The 18,673-nt window shown below is 42.1% G+C and overlaps 1 protein-coding gene across 4 annotated transcripts in view; it reads right to left on the bottom strand.

Annotated features, from left to right (window-relative positions):
* Nucleotides 1-4,897: 4,897 nt before the first annotated feature.
* Nucleotides 4,898-18,673, bottom strand: part of IL4R (interleukin 4 receptor) — a 17,141-nt gene continuing 3,365 nt past the window's right edge. For 3 of the 4 annotated variants that reach the window (XM_082313679.1, XM_082313678.1, XM_082313680.1), the window contains 9 exons: nucleotides 16,662-16,775; nucleotides 12,689-12,827; nucleotides 11,648-11,802; nucleotides 10,400-10,554; nucleotides 9,631-9,787; nucleotides 8,728-8,827; nucleotides 8,025-8,094; nucleotides 7,806-7,882; nucleotides 4,899-7,693 (listed from right to left, as the gene is read on the bottom strand). In XM_082313679.1, coding sequence (XP_082169805.1) covers nucleotides 5,458-7,693; nucleotides 7,806-7,882; nucleotides 8,025-8,094; nucleotides 8,728-8,827; nucleotides 9,631-9,787; nucleotides 10,400-10,554; nucleotides 11,648-11,802; nucleotides 12,689-12,827; nucleotides 16,662-16,734 — 3,162 coding nt within the window. In that variant the 5' untranslated portion in view covers nucleotides 16,735-16,775 and the 3' untranslated portion in view covers nucleotides 4,899-5,457. Of the gene's footprint in view, nucleotides 7,694-7,805; nucleotides 7,883-8,024; nucleotides 8,095-8,727; nucleotides 8,828-9,630; nucleotides 9,788-10,399; nucleotides 10,555-11,647; nucleotides 11,803-12,688; nucleotides 12,828-16,661; nucleotides 16,776-18,673 lie in introns of those variants that run through there. The other variant, XM_082313681.1, reaches the window with a different exon arrangement.

Here is an 18,673-nt window from a genome sequence, read left to right as displayed (position 1 = left end):
GTAAGGCTCTTGCTCGAACAAGGAAGCTGCTTGAATCCCCTGGTTGCTGTTCTGTGACCAGCTCTGCACAGCCTGGTTTCCACACTCCTTACCCTGCCACTGTGCATGTGCAGAAGTTGGAAAGTGATGTGCTACGAGCAGCAAGAAGTTAAAACAATGGCAGATAACATGCAAAGTAGAGACAATATGGACAGCAGTTGAATGTGTTGGTCCTTCACACTGGGGAGCACAGCTGGAGGTTTTTAACTACAAGAACAGCAAAGGTGGCCTGACCAGAAGTGGGAAGAATCTCTGATGCTTGTGGACGACAGTGTCTGTTGCAGGGGCCCAGCACAGCTCAGAATGAGGCCATGGAATAGGCAGCACATGCTAAACTATGGGTCCTAATTCCTGCCCTTGGGGAGGAAACAAGGCACTTGATGGCTCTGTTGCCTCCCTCATGTTGTGGAGGAGCATACTATGTGCTTCTGGAGCCCCTCAGCTAGGCAGGGGGGGAGCAGGCCACCTAGCAATGAACTGCCCTGCATAACCTTCAAGCCCGGAGCCTGTCAGACCCAGCTGGTTAGCGAACACAGCACAGCATGAGCCTGCCAGAGCCAGCTCCTCGAGACCTCTGCTGGCTGCTCTACCCGGGGCCAGTGCAGACCTGGTTCTCACAGCAACTCCCCAGAGCATCAAGTCAAGAGCCAGGGACTGGTTACAACCCCAAGCCAGGTGTGGAAATTCTACCCCCAGAAGGCAGTCCAGTGCTTTCTCACCCTGTTACAATTCTTGTTGCTGTGTGGGTGGCTCACTACAAGTGAAACCAGCAGTGGCTGAGCTGGGGAGAAGCAGCCAACCTCAAAGTCTTCAGCTTATGGCAAATTCCCCCATGTCTAAGAGCTGGGGAAACAGCAGCAAGTAGGAAAGTCCCAGTGATATGTTAGTCACCGACTTGGTAACCTTCAGGCAGAGGACAAACACCACACTGCTGTGAATACCCTGCTCTTATACAATGGAGCACAGGCAGGACCGTGGAAGCAGCTGATCTGCCACTGAACTGGGACAGGAGCTCCTTAGGACGCCTGCCACACTCCACGGACTGGGGCAGGTCTAGCGCAGTCGTCCCTCTACCAAAGACAAGCTGTGGGTCAGAGGCTGGTACTATACCGACTCTTGCCATTACAATTGCCTCCCTGCATTCAGAATACAGAATTTTAGGTCTCCTGCACAGATAGTCAGAGTTTTATAGAAAGTATTCTGGCTAAGAGCAAAAAAAGAAAAGAACAGCTGCTCCTTGCCCCTATGCAGCTAATGTGCCACAGCAGTCAGTTCCTTACTCTGTTCGTCTAGGGCTGCAGCCAGTTTTTCTTCTCTTTCATTTTGCAGTCTTGCTGGAGGGGTAGAAGGCGGCTGTGTGGAAATTTCCATGTTGTCGAAAGCCACAGAAGAGACAGGATGGAAGCAGGGCAGCACAAGGGACAAACAGACCAAAGCACCTTTGGGCATAGTACAGCAGAGATGTAAAGTTCCTCTCGACATTGCTTTCTCAGCTTGTCAAAGGAATGAGAATAGTCAGGACTTTGCAGTGCTGCTGATGGCTGTGATTAGGTCCTCTGGGAAAACACACCAAGGTATGGCAATTTAGTAAGCTTAAACTTTGGTTAAATGTCAGTGAGGTACCTGGAAAGTGCCCTCTTCCTCACTCGGCTGTTTTTTTCCTTTGCTTCAGAGCAATCTGCTTTGAGACAATAGTCCCGCAGCTGAAAACCAGACTGGTTCATTGGTCTCATTGCTCCGATTGTCAGCAAATTCATGACGAGCTGTTGTATGGCTTCCGACCTCGTCGCCACAATTTAGTCAGAGGGGCCTTGAGGGCTGTGTGCTGTGGCTGCAACCTCTGATGAAAAGCTGACGGCATAACATAGCTGCCTCAGTCATAGCAGCGTGGTGAAAAAAATTAAAATTCTGGGTAATGTGTAATCATGATACATCACCATGTGGGAACCCAGGGCAGACCTAGTACTCAGCAATCTGCACCGGGGGAGAAATGATCTGTGTGTGTGTGTCCCTGTGCATTCCAGAGGCACAGTTCCCCTGAGAATTAGTCAAAAACACCTATTCTTTGTGAAAGCAACTGAATGCAAAATTATTTGGAAGCAGCTCTGTCAGAGCTAGAATACAAACTGCACAAATCATGCTCCCTAAGTTTTCTACAGAAAAGACATGGCTAGGAGAAAGCACACTGTCCTCTCAGTCTCTATTCACTAAGGAGTTTTGTCACATAATTCCACAGTCAGAGGTAAACGTTAGGGAGCAGGGTTTTGGAAGTCACAACCCCCTCATTCAGTTCTCTCACCCTTTGTTCCTTTGGCCATGTCACTGCTAGAATGCAACACTTAAAAGAACTTGTTTTCTTAGATGAAGTTTGTAGCTCATGATCGATGAGCACTTGGACATCTTTGCACCCTGCCTGAACAATGCAGGGTCCCAAAGCAAGATGCAGGGCCAAGTTATTTAAAAAGCTGACCCCTCCCTCACCCTAAATTAACTTGTCCCTACCCCCAAGAACTTGACCCCACATCCTCAAGCTCCTGCTCCATACTAGTCTCACCCTTGTCTTGTGGTTATTGTCAGTTTTCCACAGGCAATGACAAAACTTGTGATTGATAGGAATTTGCCAACAACTGTTCTGTACATGTGCACATTTCCAAGGAGCTAACACTGTTCAGAAAGAAGAGAAAGAAAAAAAAAAGGCAAGGCTGTGGCATTCGCTGCAAAGGAAAAGCAGCATATCAGAACTACCCTCTCCTGAACTGGGAAGACACTTGCTTTTCTCAGGAACCCATTTCACTCATGGTGAGTCAGGTTGCTCATACTTGGTAGGCAGCCAGGTGAGAAAGATGTGGAGGTGGAGTGATTGTGAACGAGTAATAAATGGCATTAACTAGGCTAAAACTTGGCATAAGCCTCCACTTGCACTGCAGTCTTACAAAACAAACTGAAAAACACTGAAAATATACTTACTACAATCAGTAATTCTCTGTCCTGCTAGGAGCCCTCTGCTAGCTGAAAAGGACATGCTTGGAGGGTGCCAGCCTTCAGGAATGGAGTTCCCCTCTCGAGAGGGTAAGCTGCCTTTGGAAGCCCAGGCTGGTCCCCAGGAGGTGCGGCTCAGGCCAGTACACCTCGCTGGCAGTCCTGGGAGCCAGCCCAAAGTCAGAACTCCCACACACTCCAGGCAGATCATCATCTTAGGCCAGAAACCTGTCATTTGAAACCTACCTGCGTTTTATAGTCCGGCAACAGCTCCAGATGGCAAAAGTGGAGGCAGTGGAGGATGGAACATGATCTTGGCTCCCACTGCACTCGTGCACTGTTCCTATTGCGGGACGGGGTGAGCTGGCCAAGCCGCCCAGCCAGCCCCAGTGTTTATCACCAGTTCTGGGTTACGCAAAGGCATAGGAATAGGGCTCCCCCTTCTCAAAGAGTTACAGCTTGATTTTGCCAAAGAAATACTGAAGGGAGAAAAGGGGAAGAATACCCGCACACAGAAAGCCATCCAATGGAAATGAGCAGACAGGGGGGAATAGCTATGTAGAAGAAAAAAAAAAACAGGGAAAGGCAGAACGAGGCTAGGGCTCAGCAGAGAAGTGCTACAGCAAGCAGCTTTCCAATCCTGGCCTGAGCAGACCTCCCCTGGCTGCTTCAGGCAAGTGCAAGCCTTACAGGAGGATTTTACAACGAGCACAAGGGAGAGTGCAAGAACAGAAGGGGAAAAAAGCACCATTGGTCTCCCTGCACCTCCCTTAACAGCCCTGTGCTACTAGAGTAAACAGTGAGTAACCCATTCTGGGTAGCTGCAATAACTAGCTGTGGGTTCTTGCTTAAACTTGACTTTGCTTGGATTTAGGGAAGTGAGTCGGCTTACTCATGAGGCAGACCACGGCCTCTATGCATCTTCCTGTTCCACCATTTCAGTGCAGGTTTGGCCAATGGGTCCTGGAAAGCCTCTTCATCTGTCTGCCTCACAGCCCTCCCACTTCACAGGATTTGTGCTGATGTTAACCACAGCAGTGACTGTGCTCATGCAAAGAAAGAGTATTTCTGATAGAATTAAACCTCACCTGAGTGAAAATAAAATTCAACCTGATATTTTCAGTAAAACCAAATAACATGTTCATCAGCACCTTAGCTACAAGCAGTAAGATCTTTCACTAACCACTACCTTAGTGAAAGTGAGCTACAAATCAGCGCCTATACAAATAGTAACTATCACATCTAAATACAGACACTTCAGTGCGAGTCTCCTTCCAGGGCTTACATACCCTTTTTTACCACTGCAAAATTGATGCATAGATATCTCTACTACTTGGCCAACCTGAACTTTGAAGAGAGATTTGCAGTACAAAAATCTTACGTACAAAACACATTAAACCAGTTTCTGTGCTTAGCATCACAGTTTCCTTCCTTAAGAATGGCAATGCAAATAGCGTTTTCTAATGATGAGAATACACATATGTATTTTAATAAACATAAAATTACTTAACGGTTCTTAACTATTTTGTGCCTCTGCCAGCATGCTAAGGTGGAATTTACCATACCAAAATATGCAATAATGCCCTAGAAAAGCTTAGAGTCGTGAGTAAAACTTCTGGAACAATTATCCAACAAGAAGTATATGCTGCCTTAAAGCTGCAGGTGTAATTCCCATTCTGACTGGAGAAGAACTAGAAGCCAAAAAAATGCTGCATCAATTTACAGAGTCTGACCATGAACTGGATAAACTTTCTTGGAAAACACTGCTTAGAAATGTCTGATTCCGTTTACAGCTGTAGAAGTATGAAATAACTCTGCTTGCTTCTATAGAATAAGAAACTAATCATCATTAATAGCATTGCTTAAGCCCAAATGACAGTAATCTTTATTTCAGGTCTTGATTGAGAAAGTATAGAAACATACACCCCATGCTGGGGCTAGGCACACAGGATCTCCCTCCTCCCCTCGCCCCCAATAAATAAATTACGGAAGCTGCGTGATGCTGTCAGTGGAAGTCAGTCACTTCCCCCTTGACCTGCACCTACATCTCACTTCCAGGTGTGTCAGCACCTTCCACATCACCTTTGTGCGCTTCCCAAGCAACATACAGAGCCAGGGCAATAAGCACAGGAGCTGTACTAAGAACTCCTACTTTATGCAGCTGCTGCTCACTTTTAGAGAACAATCACGGCCGGAGAAACTTCACCCCCCTGATAGAGTCGTAGCTGCAACTGTTAGCTAACCCCTACTGTTCCCCAGGGGCCTGCATCGCATATTGGTTGCCAGCCCTGCAGCAGGCATGAACGTTACAATCTACTGAATCCGTGTCTGAACTGCAGCAGCCCTCACTTCACGCAAGATTGGAAGAACAAGCAACATTTCAATTTGCCATACAGTTTATTTCCAAAGACTGGTTTGGTTCAGTCTTGGCAAGTGTAGCTAGGCTACCTTCATGTAGCAGTTGTCCTCCTGTGCAAGGACTTGTACAAGTTTAATTTTTTTCTCATTCTTCCTGTTGTTTTCCCTCAGTAGTTCTACTGGTCTTTTTTTAACTGCAGGTGCCAGTCTGGAACCCTCACTGTGAATGGTGTGAGAATCAGGACAGGAATCATCCACAAAAAGAGGAGGTGACAACTTGTCTGAAACCAGTAGCTCCAGTGGCTCTGCAGTTTTTCTTTCTAAGTTTAGCCCAATGCTGTCCAGTGACTCTTCTGGTAAGCTAGCTGCTGAGCCACACCTCTTGCCTACCGCATGCTTTATCACCTCTTTATTTTCCCCTGCATTTCCAAGTTTCCTCAAGTGGTTGGTTGTGTGGCAGTGAAAGTCAGTATTTAGTCTGTTACAGCTGCTCTCTTCCATTCCTTTACCAGTACAGTTAAAGCTGTTAGGTTTTGCCCCCTTCATAGTTCTTTCTCCGCTGTTAAAATCTTGACAGTTCAGCTCTAACAAATGCAACTGCTGTTCGTCTCTGCTGGTATGTTCATCTTTGCTATCACTAGACAGCTCATTAGAGTTGATAATCCAAAGGCTGCCATCACTGGCCTGTGTGATATTCTCACTAGAGGCTAAACCTGGGACGATGCTGCAGTCAAAACCCTGTACAATCCAACATACATGGTCATCTGTCCTCTGGTCAGGTGCACAGATTACGGTATCTGAAGGTGTTTCTCTCAGGTTCTTGTACAAAAGATGAATGAAGGGTTCATGTAGTGACCTAGAGACAACCTCACTGTCACTGTCACAGTATGTACCATTACATTTAACTGCATTATCAAAAGGTTGATAACCAGATGGCTGAGGTCCAATGGGGCAAGAAATTATATTGGCTTTCTTTTGAACATTTTGATATGTTACTTGCTTATATATTTCTTCCTCTGGTAGGAAAGCTGAAGTACTGTCATTGGCATGTGTGGAGAAAGATGGAAAATCGATACATTCTGAACAGGTGTTTTGGAAATCAAGCTCAGTGCAGGGAGATCTGTAGTTGGTATAACATGTCTGATTGCTAGGGGGTCGATAAATTTGATCTCTACAGCTAAGTTCTGCTGTCTCTGAAAAGTGTGTCAAAGGCGGTGAGGAGCACACATTTTCAAAACACAGAGTCAGGCTACTGTTACCCACAGACTGAGAGAGAAGGGTATCGAAGCTCTTATACGCAGAGCTGCTTGGTTCCTTGAAGGCAGACACAAGAACATCAAAGCTCTTGTATGCAGAACCACAGGGCTCCACAGATGGAGACATAAGGGTGTCAAAGCTCTTGTAGGCAGAAACACAGGGCTCCACAGATGAAGACATCAGGGTGTCACAGCTCTTGTAGGCAGAACCACAGGGCTCCACGGATGGAGAGATAAGGGTGTCAAAGCTCTTATATGCAGAGCTACACAGCCCCGTGGATGGAGACACAAGGGTATCAAAACTCTTGTGTGCAGTGTTGCTTATTCTGTCTTTTTTGGTCCCAAAGGATGGTTTATTTGGAGATTCCTGGATCAGGACACACGAGTCATGCTGACTTTCAGAACTGCATGGAAAAAGGCTTTGATGAACCACAGGTTCCAGATCTCTTGAATCCAGAGAAGCAGAATTTATGCTGGAGCTCTGATAGCCAGATTCAAAGGATTCTTCTGATTGTTCTGACTTCTTGCTGGCTGTACTACTGTTGTAGTCATCTGGAGAGGCTTTGGTGAAAAAGGAGTCTGTATGAGAAATATCACACGGCTGCTGACTCTGGGCTGCACTTTCTTTTCGATTTTGCTGTGACGGATTTTCTGACTCAAGTTTCTCAAAGATTTTATTCTCACCGGTGATGATGTCTGAGTCTTTATTTTCTTGCACGTTGTTTTCATCTGCCAGGAGCTCAATAAACATGCTAGCTAGTGCATCATTGTGTTCAGTGTGCTCTCTGAAAGCACTGACACTGCTCTCGCAAGGCTCCACCATGGTGATCTGGTCACTAGTCTCTTCCTCACTCTCAGCCTCAACGTCTGTTAAACATTCGCAGATTTCTATAGACTCTTCAACCAGAATTGTCTCAGGGGTTAATACTGCACTGCTGCCTTTTGGAAACCACTCTCCAGACTTGCTGTGGCAACTGCAAGATTTCTCAATATTTCTGATGTTATCTTTTCCTTTGAAGTTTTGGCTTGACAAACTTTGAGCCAGGCAGTTCTTGCAACTTCTGTTTTTGGAAGTCAAAAGGAAAGGACAGTTAATGTTATGTAATAGGAAACTATTTTATGCTGTAAAACAGAGGTTTTGGTTTGGTTTTTTTTTTCCTTTATCTTACTTACATTTGGTTTTCCATATGACTCTGCTTTAAGTCATGGAAAGGGAACTTAATTTCATCAATGTAGCACAAAACTGAAAACTAATAAAGATACAAATGAGATTTAGGACACATGTGAATTGTATTTAGTATCCCCTGCACTAGCCAGACAATAGCACTTGTTACATATTCTACTTCTGGTTATCAGGAAAAGGTATTTTTTGCAAAAACGTCTTTAAATTACCTTGACATTTTTTACAACCAAATGGCTCTTTGCTGGATTTGGGATTTGATCCCACCATTCTTTCTTCACTCTGCAAGGCAAAAATTAAAATTGTTTGCTTTGACTGTATGTTGGCTTCATCAGTGTACACTTCCCTCTTCTGTTCTTCTCTCCCTCTTAGCCATATGCACTGCGGCACCAGGAAGTGCTTGCTGTATGCATCTTCAAGTGCCGCTTTTCATTAAACTAGCACAAAAGATGTTTATATGTTTGGTGCGTGACTGCTCTGCACAACCACAGTCACATGTTCTTCTAATCATGTTTGAAATGATGTGTGAAACAGATAGGATCCCACTTTCACATTTCCACTAAAAAAATTTAAAAAGAAATACAGATAATTTAACCTTCGTTAAATTAACCTTGCTGGAACTCCAGCAAAGACTGGGGTCCAAAGCTGGCAAACCCCATAACTGCAGCTTGTTTTGGATGCTATAACAGGCCCATTCTAGTAGGAATAGAGAATATTCAGTTATCTATTCAGAAAATGACAGGGTGTGATGGATGCATGTTTCTAAAACGTTTGCTCATAGAGAATGAGATAAAGGTGCTGAGGAAAACCAAAACATTAGATTCCTGTACTACTAGACGTTCAGCTGATCAATAGCAACACTGATATCTGTGCAAACTGCCACTCTATAAAACCTGTGAAGAGTATGATACATACTTGGTAAAACAGAAGTAGCAAATTACAGATACTGCCATGATCAGTATGCAGGATATGGGAACAGCCAGATGCAGAATGTCTTCAACTGTTACTTGGTAATCTGTTAAATAAACATATACATTTACAGGTGTCTGTGCATATAAATACAAGTACTAGCAATACCAAATCCATTGCTCTTCTTTTGCACCTTAAAAAAATGCTCCTTTAGAGGATGTAAAATAAAGCCTCCGGCAGATAAACAACAGAACATACACAGCTACCAGTGGTGATGGTGTGTGGCATGTCTGAAAGCTCAATGCAGGTACTGCAGGCAGTTACTGTGAGTGTTAGGAGCTGGGAGAGCCAACGTGTACTGGGAGGCCATTTGTCAACTCTCGGGGACAAATCCGTCACAGAGTCCCTAAAACGGCACTATCATCTCCACTGTAGTTCAGCTGTGCTTCTTGTCCTCTCTGTTGCTCTTCAGAGATTTTTATAAACCCTCAGCCCTTGATGGTTAAAGTATTACCTAATTCGCAGCCTAAGTATCTCCTGTTCATTTATACCCACTTGCTCTTACGTCAATGTTGCTCTTTAGTTTAAATATCTCTTCCTCTTCCCTGGTGTCTACTTCATGAAATATTTATAGAGAATAAACACATCCCCTTTCAGCTTTTTTTTCTTTTTTTCCACAAGGCTTAACAATCCAACTTCCTTTGGTGGTCTCTTCCTTAGTTTCCCCAGGAGCTGCCTTTTTACGTTTAGTCTCTTTGGAAGCCTTTACAGATGTATCCACGATACATTTAAAAGGACAAAGATGATGATTCCATAACTCTCCTCTGAGAGGACAGCAGCAGGATCTATATGATATGGTTTATAAAACTATACCGTACTTTTTATCAAGCTATTTGTTACAATACTTGCCATAGTGAAATTCAACTTCTTCGCTCCATTCACTCCAGTAGGCTGGGTAGTCTGTATAGTTACACCTTACACTTGCAACGTAATCATAGCCTCTCCTCAAGGAGCTTGCAGTAATTTCAAAGCTTTTTGCCTGGTAGTTAATTGCTTTTACAGAAACCTGAAAAGAAAATGAGAAAGTTCACTTTGATTTCTTTATGAGGTGAACAGTTAGTGACAGCAATTAAATAACAATAGCATTATGTGTTTCAGTGACCTTTCACAAATGAGCAAATGAATGACTGTATACCCAATGTGCTGTATGTGATACTGCATTTTGTTGTCATGAGCGGGTGGTATTTGTGACATGCCACCATGCATGTTCTTCCCCTACCAGAAGAAGTCCAGCCCTAAAGTGCTGGATTGTTCAGGAGGGCGTCTGAAATGCCTCAAGTGCAGCACAGAGTCATGAACAGCCCCCAGCTTCCTCGTGCCTAAGGAGCAAATGAAGTTCAGGGAACAGAAGCATTGTATTTTTAATCTCTGCCCTGTCTACTGTGAGCAGCAGTCCATTTTGGGGTAGCAGTCAGAAGAGTTTCAATCCTTTAAAGCCCAGCTGAACCACCTTGGGGCAACGTGACCTGTGGCAAGTGTGTGATCAGGAACACTGTGGGACTTGCCCTTGCTGGCCCTTACACCATTAATCATGAAACGGTTTCAAGACTTTTCAGAGGACTTTTTAAACCTGAAAGCTCCAGAGAGACAGAAAATGAAGAGACTGGCTGTCTCTTACCTCTGTTGGGTGCTGCTTCCTCCAGTATTTCACTTCATAGATGACCGGGTGTCCAGAGAGCATGGATGGAGGAGAGTAGCTCTCCTCCCAGCTCAGATTGAAATTACCATTTTCAAGTTTCTTAATGGCAAGATTTTTGGGGGCCCTTGGCTTAACTGTATGTTAAAAAATACAATTAAGGAGAATATAGCAATGGGAAAGCACTGATGGAGAGAAGCAGAGAGACAAACATTCACCAGAGACCAGAATCTCATCGCAGTCAATGCCTTGAGCCCTTTTCACTATGCTGTAGCACAAGGATAGAGAGGCCAAAAACAGAGCAACTGCAAGGTATTCCTTAACAAGCACTGAATCTTCAAGCTGGCTGAACAAACTGCAAGTTCAACCTTTTGGTGCCCTGGATGCAGCTTTCAGCCTGGAAAAATGGGAGGAACCTGCGCCCTCACAATAGCATGCTGTGCCACGGGGTAGGCACTGAGCTTCTGACAACTTCACAGCCAGCCTGTCCTGGCTACCTGTCTCTTTGAAACTGATGCACGGTCCTGCTTATTCTGCTGATAAGCAGCAGCAACAATCAAGTATTCTGAAAAAAGCCAGCTCACGGATGCAGATGAATGCCTGCCTAAGGTACGTGAATGACTTCTCTGAGAGCTTGAGGTGACAAGTGTTAGGAACAAGCACACTGTTCTAAACAAACTAGGTGCCTATAGAGAGAAATAAACTGTATCTATGCTCTGTCCTGTGAAAGAGCAGAGTCATTAACTTTTTATCACTGGTTGTTATAATCCAACAGCAATTACTGTAAAAATCTCTGTCCAGGGGGATGATTCAACTAGCCTGAAAAATTAGAGTATGACAGAGACCGGAATGGAAGACATTTCAGTAGGGATAGCCTAGTGTCTTTCTAGGAACTGGAAGTAGCACATTCCTCTTCATCCTTGAATTCTACAGCCACAAGTAAAATGCACTAAAGACACATCTAAGCCCCCAAACTGCCAGCTGGCAGCTGAGAGGGTACAGCTAGAAGAAGAATCACTCTCTGCTTGCCCCATTACTTATACTCTTTCCTTAAGAATCTAGTCCAGAATCCGGGTTTCTATGCCAAATGGATTTTGCATTTAAGCCAGCATGACACTTTTCACCTCTGATAAGCAAAAACTGTTCCAGCGACATGAATGAGGAGTTAGATAGGATTGCAAAGCCTGGAACCAGATGTCCTTCCTGGTGACAAAGTAAACAGTTTCTTACCAACCAGGGCTGGTGTAACACTGTAATTCCACATGTCCGTCCCATTGAACTGTAGAGATAGACTATACGTGAGAGCTGATACAAAATAATCCTGACATATTGTGCAAGTGCACCTTAAACTGTCTTTTCCATTCACAGGAACACACACATGATCTCTGAAAAAACAAGCAGAAAATTACGTGATATTTAGAGAGTGTGGCACACTATTTCTTGAAAAGGTGAAATCAAGCTTCCCAATGTGTAGAGGTAATCAAATCTGAGACAAACGAGCTCAGTTCCTAGAAACGATTACCTCAAACAAATCCAAACCAAAACTGAGCTCCCCCAAACTCCCAAACAACCCACCCTTCCCAAACACCCCTTGGACATCTGTATCGCACAAATGAAAACTTGACAGAAAGCCTAAGGATTCATCCCAAGAGGAAAAATTAACACCTTTCATCACAGTTCAACCTCTGAAGGAGCGGACTGACAGCTTGTTAGTGTAGGAACAGGTTTGCTACAGTGTACAAAGCGAGGTTATTTGGATATCTATGTGGAGAAGTCATATGGAGAGGAACAGGAGAGCCCAGATGCATCTTCCTTTGTAGGAGATGATGACTGGCCCTGCTGCAGAACAGGGACAACAGTTTGTGCTTGAACAAGGAGTTAGACTGTACGCACAGATGATCACCTGGGCTCCAGGGGAAAGTACCTTTCACACAGGCTACAGACTGGTAAATCAGGTAAGATTTCTCGTGAAGGAGGTAAAATTTCTCATGAAATGAACGTTGGGTAAACTTATGAGAGCCCTACCACTCCTACAAGTAGGACTTGATCACTCCTCTGTACTAAGAGTGAAGTGAGGTCTCCAGAAGAGTAGACCACTGAACAGAGCGTGCTGTTAATTGCAGCAACCCATTTTCCTCCTGGCAAGAATAATAATCTGGACTACATTTTGTCCCAGACACCCATGGTAGAGCAAGGGAATCAAAACTAATAATGGCTACAGGATATACGAAGTTCCAACAACGATAATGTAAAATCTTATTAAACACTTACTGCTCACAATGTTCCTCCCCGTAGCGGAGCAGGAATTCTTTGGAGCAATTCGTCTGTGCAGGCACCGTCCAGTGACAAACCAGCTCTTTGTCATAGTCAGTGAAGCATGCAAATTCCTGTACATGCCCTGCAGCCATAACTAGGGAGAAGCAGCACACGAGAAGCAAGAAAATCAAAAGAATAAATTGGACTAAGCAGAAACATTAACTTTTCCGTCTAAACAGAGCTACCAACCCCTTATAAATTAAGTGAAAGCATTGTTATTTTTCGTGTTCTGGGTAAATGGAAAGAGATGCATGTCACCAAATGTCTCCACCTTCCTGGAGACATCTGCGGTCTTGGAGAGGAAGATGATCTGCAGTAGTAATATTGAAATAGAAAGGCACAACTCATCCAACAGTCTTCCAAGCATAGAGCTATCAGAATCAGATTTTCTATCTAAAGCACATCAACATTTAATTATAAACCAGCATCATTCCCTGTGTTAAATACAAATGGTTCAAAAGCCAAAATGCAGATAATTAACAGTCAGACCAAGATTACTGCCTCCAGGCATGTACTTGTGCTTTATCTACAATGGTTCTAAGCTTCCCAAATACATGCTCCCTGCCTCCCCAGAGCAGTTCCCCATTGCCTAGAAGATCTTCCTGTCACAGGCTTTCTTCTAGTATACACCTTTTCTTAATCTCACTCAGCGTTTCCTGTTTTGTCTTCTACTTTTCATTGTTATGATAGCGTTTGGAGACCTGGAGAGATTTAGAGTCACACTGTTCCAGGCATTGAGAGAGTACAGAAAAGTCCAAAGTCTCTGCACTCCCTATGTTCATGTTTACAATCTCTTTCACTGACAGTATTTAAGAAAAAAATAGAAAACATTGGTCAAAATATCTTTGTTAGAACTGGAAAGGGAAATGGAGTACACAATCCTCAGTATCCTTTCCAGCCTCATTTTCCATTATTTCAATGCACTCCACATGAGTGAAACAAGGAACAGAAGAGGAGGAGCTATGTGACAGTAAGGTCATGCTGTTATTAGGGCTAACAGTGTACCAAATGCGGTACTGGAACGTGATCACTTCTAAATGAAGCAGTCGGAAATAGCTAATACTTTTATCATCCCAGACAATTCTTTGCCTTCTTTGAGGTTTGACTTCTCTGTTACTGGTAAATATTAACAATATCTCCCTTTTTTTGCACAAGTTGTATGGACCTAAATCCTTCTTTCCTGCTCTACACCTCAATTCCCCATAAAAATTTAGAATGGCTTTGGCTGGTTTTTAGAATCCTATTCATTGATATTTTTCTGATGGTTTCCTAAGGGATTCTGCTAGAAGGTGTCCTGTGGCAATTATACAAGGGCCATATAAAGACATGACTTCATTTCTCTATAGTACGTAAATAATTTTGTTTACATGGCCCAGCACATTACTAACTCTCCATTCTTGTCATTTACATTGCAAATTCAAGATTAGGTTGCCAACAATTCACATCCTGTAAGGTCCTTGTCCTTCAGCCACTGCTGCTTCACAGGCTCATTCTTTCCAATGGGTACCTAAGTTTCAGATTATTCCTCCCAAGCAAAACCTTTTGTTGTCAAAAATACCCAATTTCATTTCATCCTTCCTACATTTCTACTTTTCTGTAGTCCACTTGTGTTATTTATTCTGATGTACCTTCTGCATACTCTGATACAGTACAGTATCTGCAAACGTAATAAACATGACAGTCAGATGCCTTTTAGTAGACATGCCACATTACATACAACGGGATCTACCACCAAACCCTCTGGTACTTCAATGAAAACCTGACTCAAAGAAACACTTAATTGTTTAGTACTGTCACTGTGTGGTCTTTCACCCTCATTAAAATCCACACATCACTTTCACTTGCCTTTCTAAAAGGCCTCCCACAAAACTTTACTACCAACCAGTCCTGGATCACTTGAGTGAACTCAATAACTTTCGTGAGGCTCACTTACACAAATGAGGATGTAGGGCAATGTCAAGGAACCACTGAAAAATTCTATAAAAGTCAAAATCTAAATTGTCTGATATATTGACTGGTTATAAACCTATAACTGACTGCAGCTCACAGTTTCATTAGCATTCAGATATTTAGAAAATGTTTTGTTTTGTTTTAGTCACTAAGACTGGATATTTATCTTGTAGATAAGAACTATCGCTGTCATATCCCATCTGGATTGCAGCATCACATTTAGTTCCCTTTTTTCTGCATGGTCCCTGATTCTTCAAAAAGACCCCAAGAATCATGAGAAAAGCAGCAAGTTAAAGATTAAAAATCTGCAGTACCGTAACAGTCACACTGCTCGTTTATTTTCAAAGAAAAATTATCTATTTATCCTGTTGCTATTGTTCATATTTGGTTGTATTTTATTGTTAGTTTCTTTTTTTTTTCCCACTTTAAGATGCACTTTTAAAGGAAGTACTAAAATTTTAAAGATGAACGCCATTATTTTTCAATGTGTTAATGATCTTACACTTTCAAGAATACTTCAATTAAATGAAGCTCTTCCTTCTGTGTTAAACTATGATGATTAGCAGCTTTACTTTATCTTCCCTTTCAGTGTCCTCATGTCTTTCCAGAACTCTAAATTATCTTCTGTATTCTTTTCCTGTGACCTTCTCCCTTATCCATCTCTGGTACACCGTATTTTTTTTTTTTTTTTTTTAAACCTCAGATATTTGAGAATTTCCTTTTGAAACCACATACAGTACAGAGTGTGTTTTCAGTTCGTGTAGTTAAAAAAGGGAACTGAAATACTGGATTTCTTTTTTAATCCTCAACCAGAATACCATGCTGAAGAAACTTAAAACACGTAGTTAACTTGGGGGGGGGAATCTGTAAAATTAAACCATGATAATTTACAGAAAACGTGGGATTACCTAGATCAGATGACCCAGCCAATGCGTTCTCGCAAACCTTGATCCTTCTCATTAATTCAAATCCAAATTGTACTATTTCGTAGCACATAAGACAGTAGCTAATAAACCTTCTTTTTTAGAGACAGGCTATTTTTAATTTCCTTTTAACTATTTTCATTTGCTTTAAAAAAAAAAAAGAAAACCAAAAAAACTGTACACTACTGTGGAGCTACTTAAAAACTACAGAAAGCAAAATGCAAGATCTTCCAGAGAACAACAATGCATTGTCAGAAAACGTGATTTTATATATCTAACTTGTCTTTATAATAAAATATCCCAAAAGATACAAGGAAAAAAAAAATTTCATATTCAGCCCCTGCCAGTCGAACTTCAGCAAATAACCATTACCTAACAAGCAGTGTTAAGACTTAATGCAGCCACACGTCCTGCCAGACCAGAAGAATAGCGTAGCAAAGAACACATAGGACATCACATGTCAGTCATCTGCCCCGGTACAGGCACAAGTCAGAGCACATAACATCTCACAGCAAGCACCTGCAAAATTTGTTCAAATCCAGTCAACTAAATTTTCCAACTTAGTAACTTTGCACACTTCGGAGAACACAAATTGACAGATGTCCTTGAACAGTAGATCTACGGGCTCCATTTCATGAGCATAGCTCCCTCAAGGTCCCGCATGGCGAGCAGTGGTAGTTATGAAAATAAGCAAATGAGAGACTAGTGCTTTCTGCTCTTATGGGATTTCTACAGAGATGTCCCTGGGTTATTGCTGAGCACCTTGTTTGCAGCAAGGTGTCCAATACATATTAGATAATGGGGAAGCAGAGAGATCACTTTCCAAACCTCAGTTTCTTCTTCCTGCAAATTCTTATTTTTTCTTGCCCATAAGGAAAAGGTCAATAAAAAGAAAAAAAAAAATTAAGAATTTATTCTAGTATACAGATATTTTTGACATTTGAAGTTACACATTTTATATTAGTTAATTAATGGTAATACTGTTGCCTACTAGCCATGGGAAAATGCTGTCCGTAAAAACTTCAGTATAGTAATTAAAACATTAACAAACATACCTTCATATGTTGTATATGAAAAGAAAAGGATCCACAGAGTATGCAGTGCAGCACTTGGGAGTCTTGTCATCATTGACACTGGCCAGGTTCAGTAGGACAAGCTGTGCTGAAATTCTGCAACAGAAAACATTCTTATAAGCTTACATCAATGTTCCAGTTAAGGTAAGCGTGTAGTTCTTTCTACCACTCTGCTAGATGTTAGGATTCAGATCCCCTGGAGTGCCTGATCCCCCTAAAGTTAGCTCACAGAACAATGAGAAGTGTAGAAGAATAAGGATAATACAAATGAGCTAGAAGACTTTTCTGCAAAGTTTTAATTACAGAGAATACTAGACTAACACTGGCATTGGACCTACTCTTTGCAGCTACTAGAAAAGCAAAGCTGCTAGTATGTGAGATATTAAAAGGAAAGCACTAGACCAAAATCACTGACAATCAACATGTCACCAAAGTCCTAGGATTCCACTCGGGTAACTGAAAGAATTGAAGAATGAAGCGTCTGATCTATCGACTAAAACATTTTCCCCAAGTCCTGTCACCAGTACCCTAGATAGTAAGAACATCATCCTCTTGAAAAAGATTTTGGAAAAGACCTCTGAGACTTGCTTCAACAGAATGCAGATTCATTAAAACACTAAATAATCAGAAAGAAGTTGTAAAACACATACCCAATCATGATATAACAAGCACAACTTCGGAGAAGGAAAATTATGCAGATTTTACATATCAGAATTCCTTAAGCATAGTGAAGCTGCTTAAGTAAAGGGAAAACAGATGAAATAATTAATTTAAGACTTTCAAAAAACTTATTTCCCCAAGATTCTTTTATGTGATGCATTGAAAATTTTGGTAAATTTGTAGGTGAAGTCATGCTAACTAATATGGAATAACCATGACTTTGCATTCAGTATAAAGAGGAATAAAACTTGTTCAGCAGCATATTGTCTGTTAATACACAACCCTTTCGTCCCTTCCTCTCACGCTCTTGGTATCTTCTAATCTCCCGAGTCCGGACGCAGTGTTCTTACTACCTGCGTGCTACAGTTGCTCTGCTTACATCTGCAAAGTTCCCAGGTGGCACGTTATTTTTGATTTCAAAACCTCAAGATTCTCTCTCCTTTTTAGACAATCACACAGAGAACTTCTCAGAAGATCTTTGCAGGCGAGTGGTGTTGGGCTTTCTGCAGAAGTTTTGTTAGATTCTGAAGTAGAAGAGACCACTGAAACGTATTTGTTGATGGCGGTTCAATACCCTCTGCTCCAGCTGCAGTAGTAGAACAACCTTTGCTGCTTCTAACTGATTTGAGTTTCACCAGCACAAAAGGAATTGGCGAGGCATCAGCAACTCTGCTGCAGTATAAACTTGTTAAGTGATTAGCTTAGGAAAAATGTAATGACCTTTTGGAAGTATGCATATGGGCACTGTATACATGTAAGGATGTGCAGCCTCAAAGGCATGCTACCAAAGCCATATACCGTCAAATAACTACTCTCTCAAACTGGGAAGATTCTCAAGCACAGCTGCTAAATATTTGTTGTCAAATATCCAAATAGAATAAACACAAGGTAGGCAACAGCTGGATTCTTTCTCAGTTGAGTAAGGGACAGAAAAATCACTTTTATAAAGAGGACCACACCTTTTATTGACAAATATATCTACATAATCAAACTATTATGAAATGTAGCAATAGAATCTTGATTTTTTTCAATGTATTTAGAAGTACTAGCACTTCACTTATGATCAATCTTTACTTCAGTAGGTCAGATTCAGCTCCAAGGCAATTACCTCATAATCCAAGTTTCTGTGCTTGTCAGAAAAGTCACATTTAATGATACTGTATTTCTTCCATTCTCACATGCATGATTGACCACTCTTTAAAACAAGCTTCTAAAGGTTAAAAATGGAAAACTTCAATCTTAGAGGTTAAGGGATAAGAACATTGTTAGTGAAAACAGAAGATTAGAATGGAAACTCTTTTGTGACCTTCTCTGAGGCAGTTACTGATCATCTG

The sequence above is a fragment of the Platalea leucorodia genome, assembly GCF_965183815.1.
Source record: "Platalea leucorodia genome assembly, chromosome: 5".
NCBI classification, from domain to species: Eukaryota; Metazoa; Chordata; class Aves; order Pelecaniformes; family Threskiornithidae; genus Platalea; species Platalea leucorodia.
This window is presented reverse-complemented; position numbering and strand designations above follow the sequence as displayed.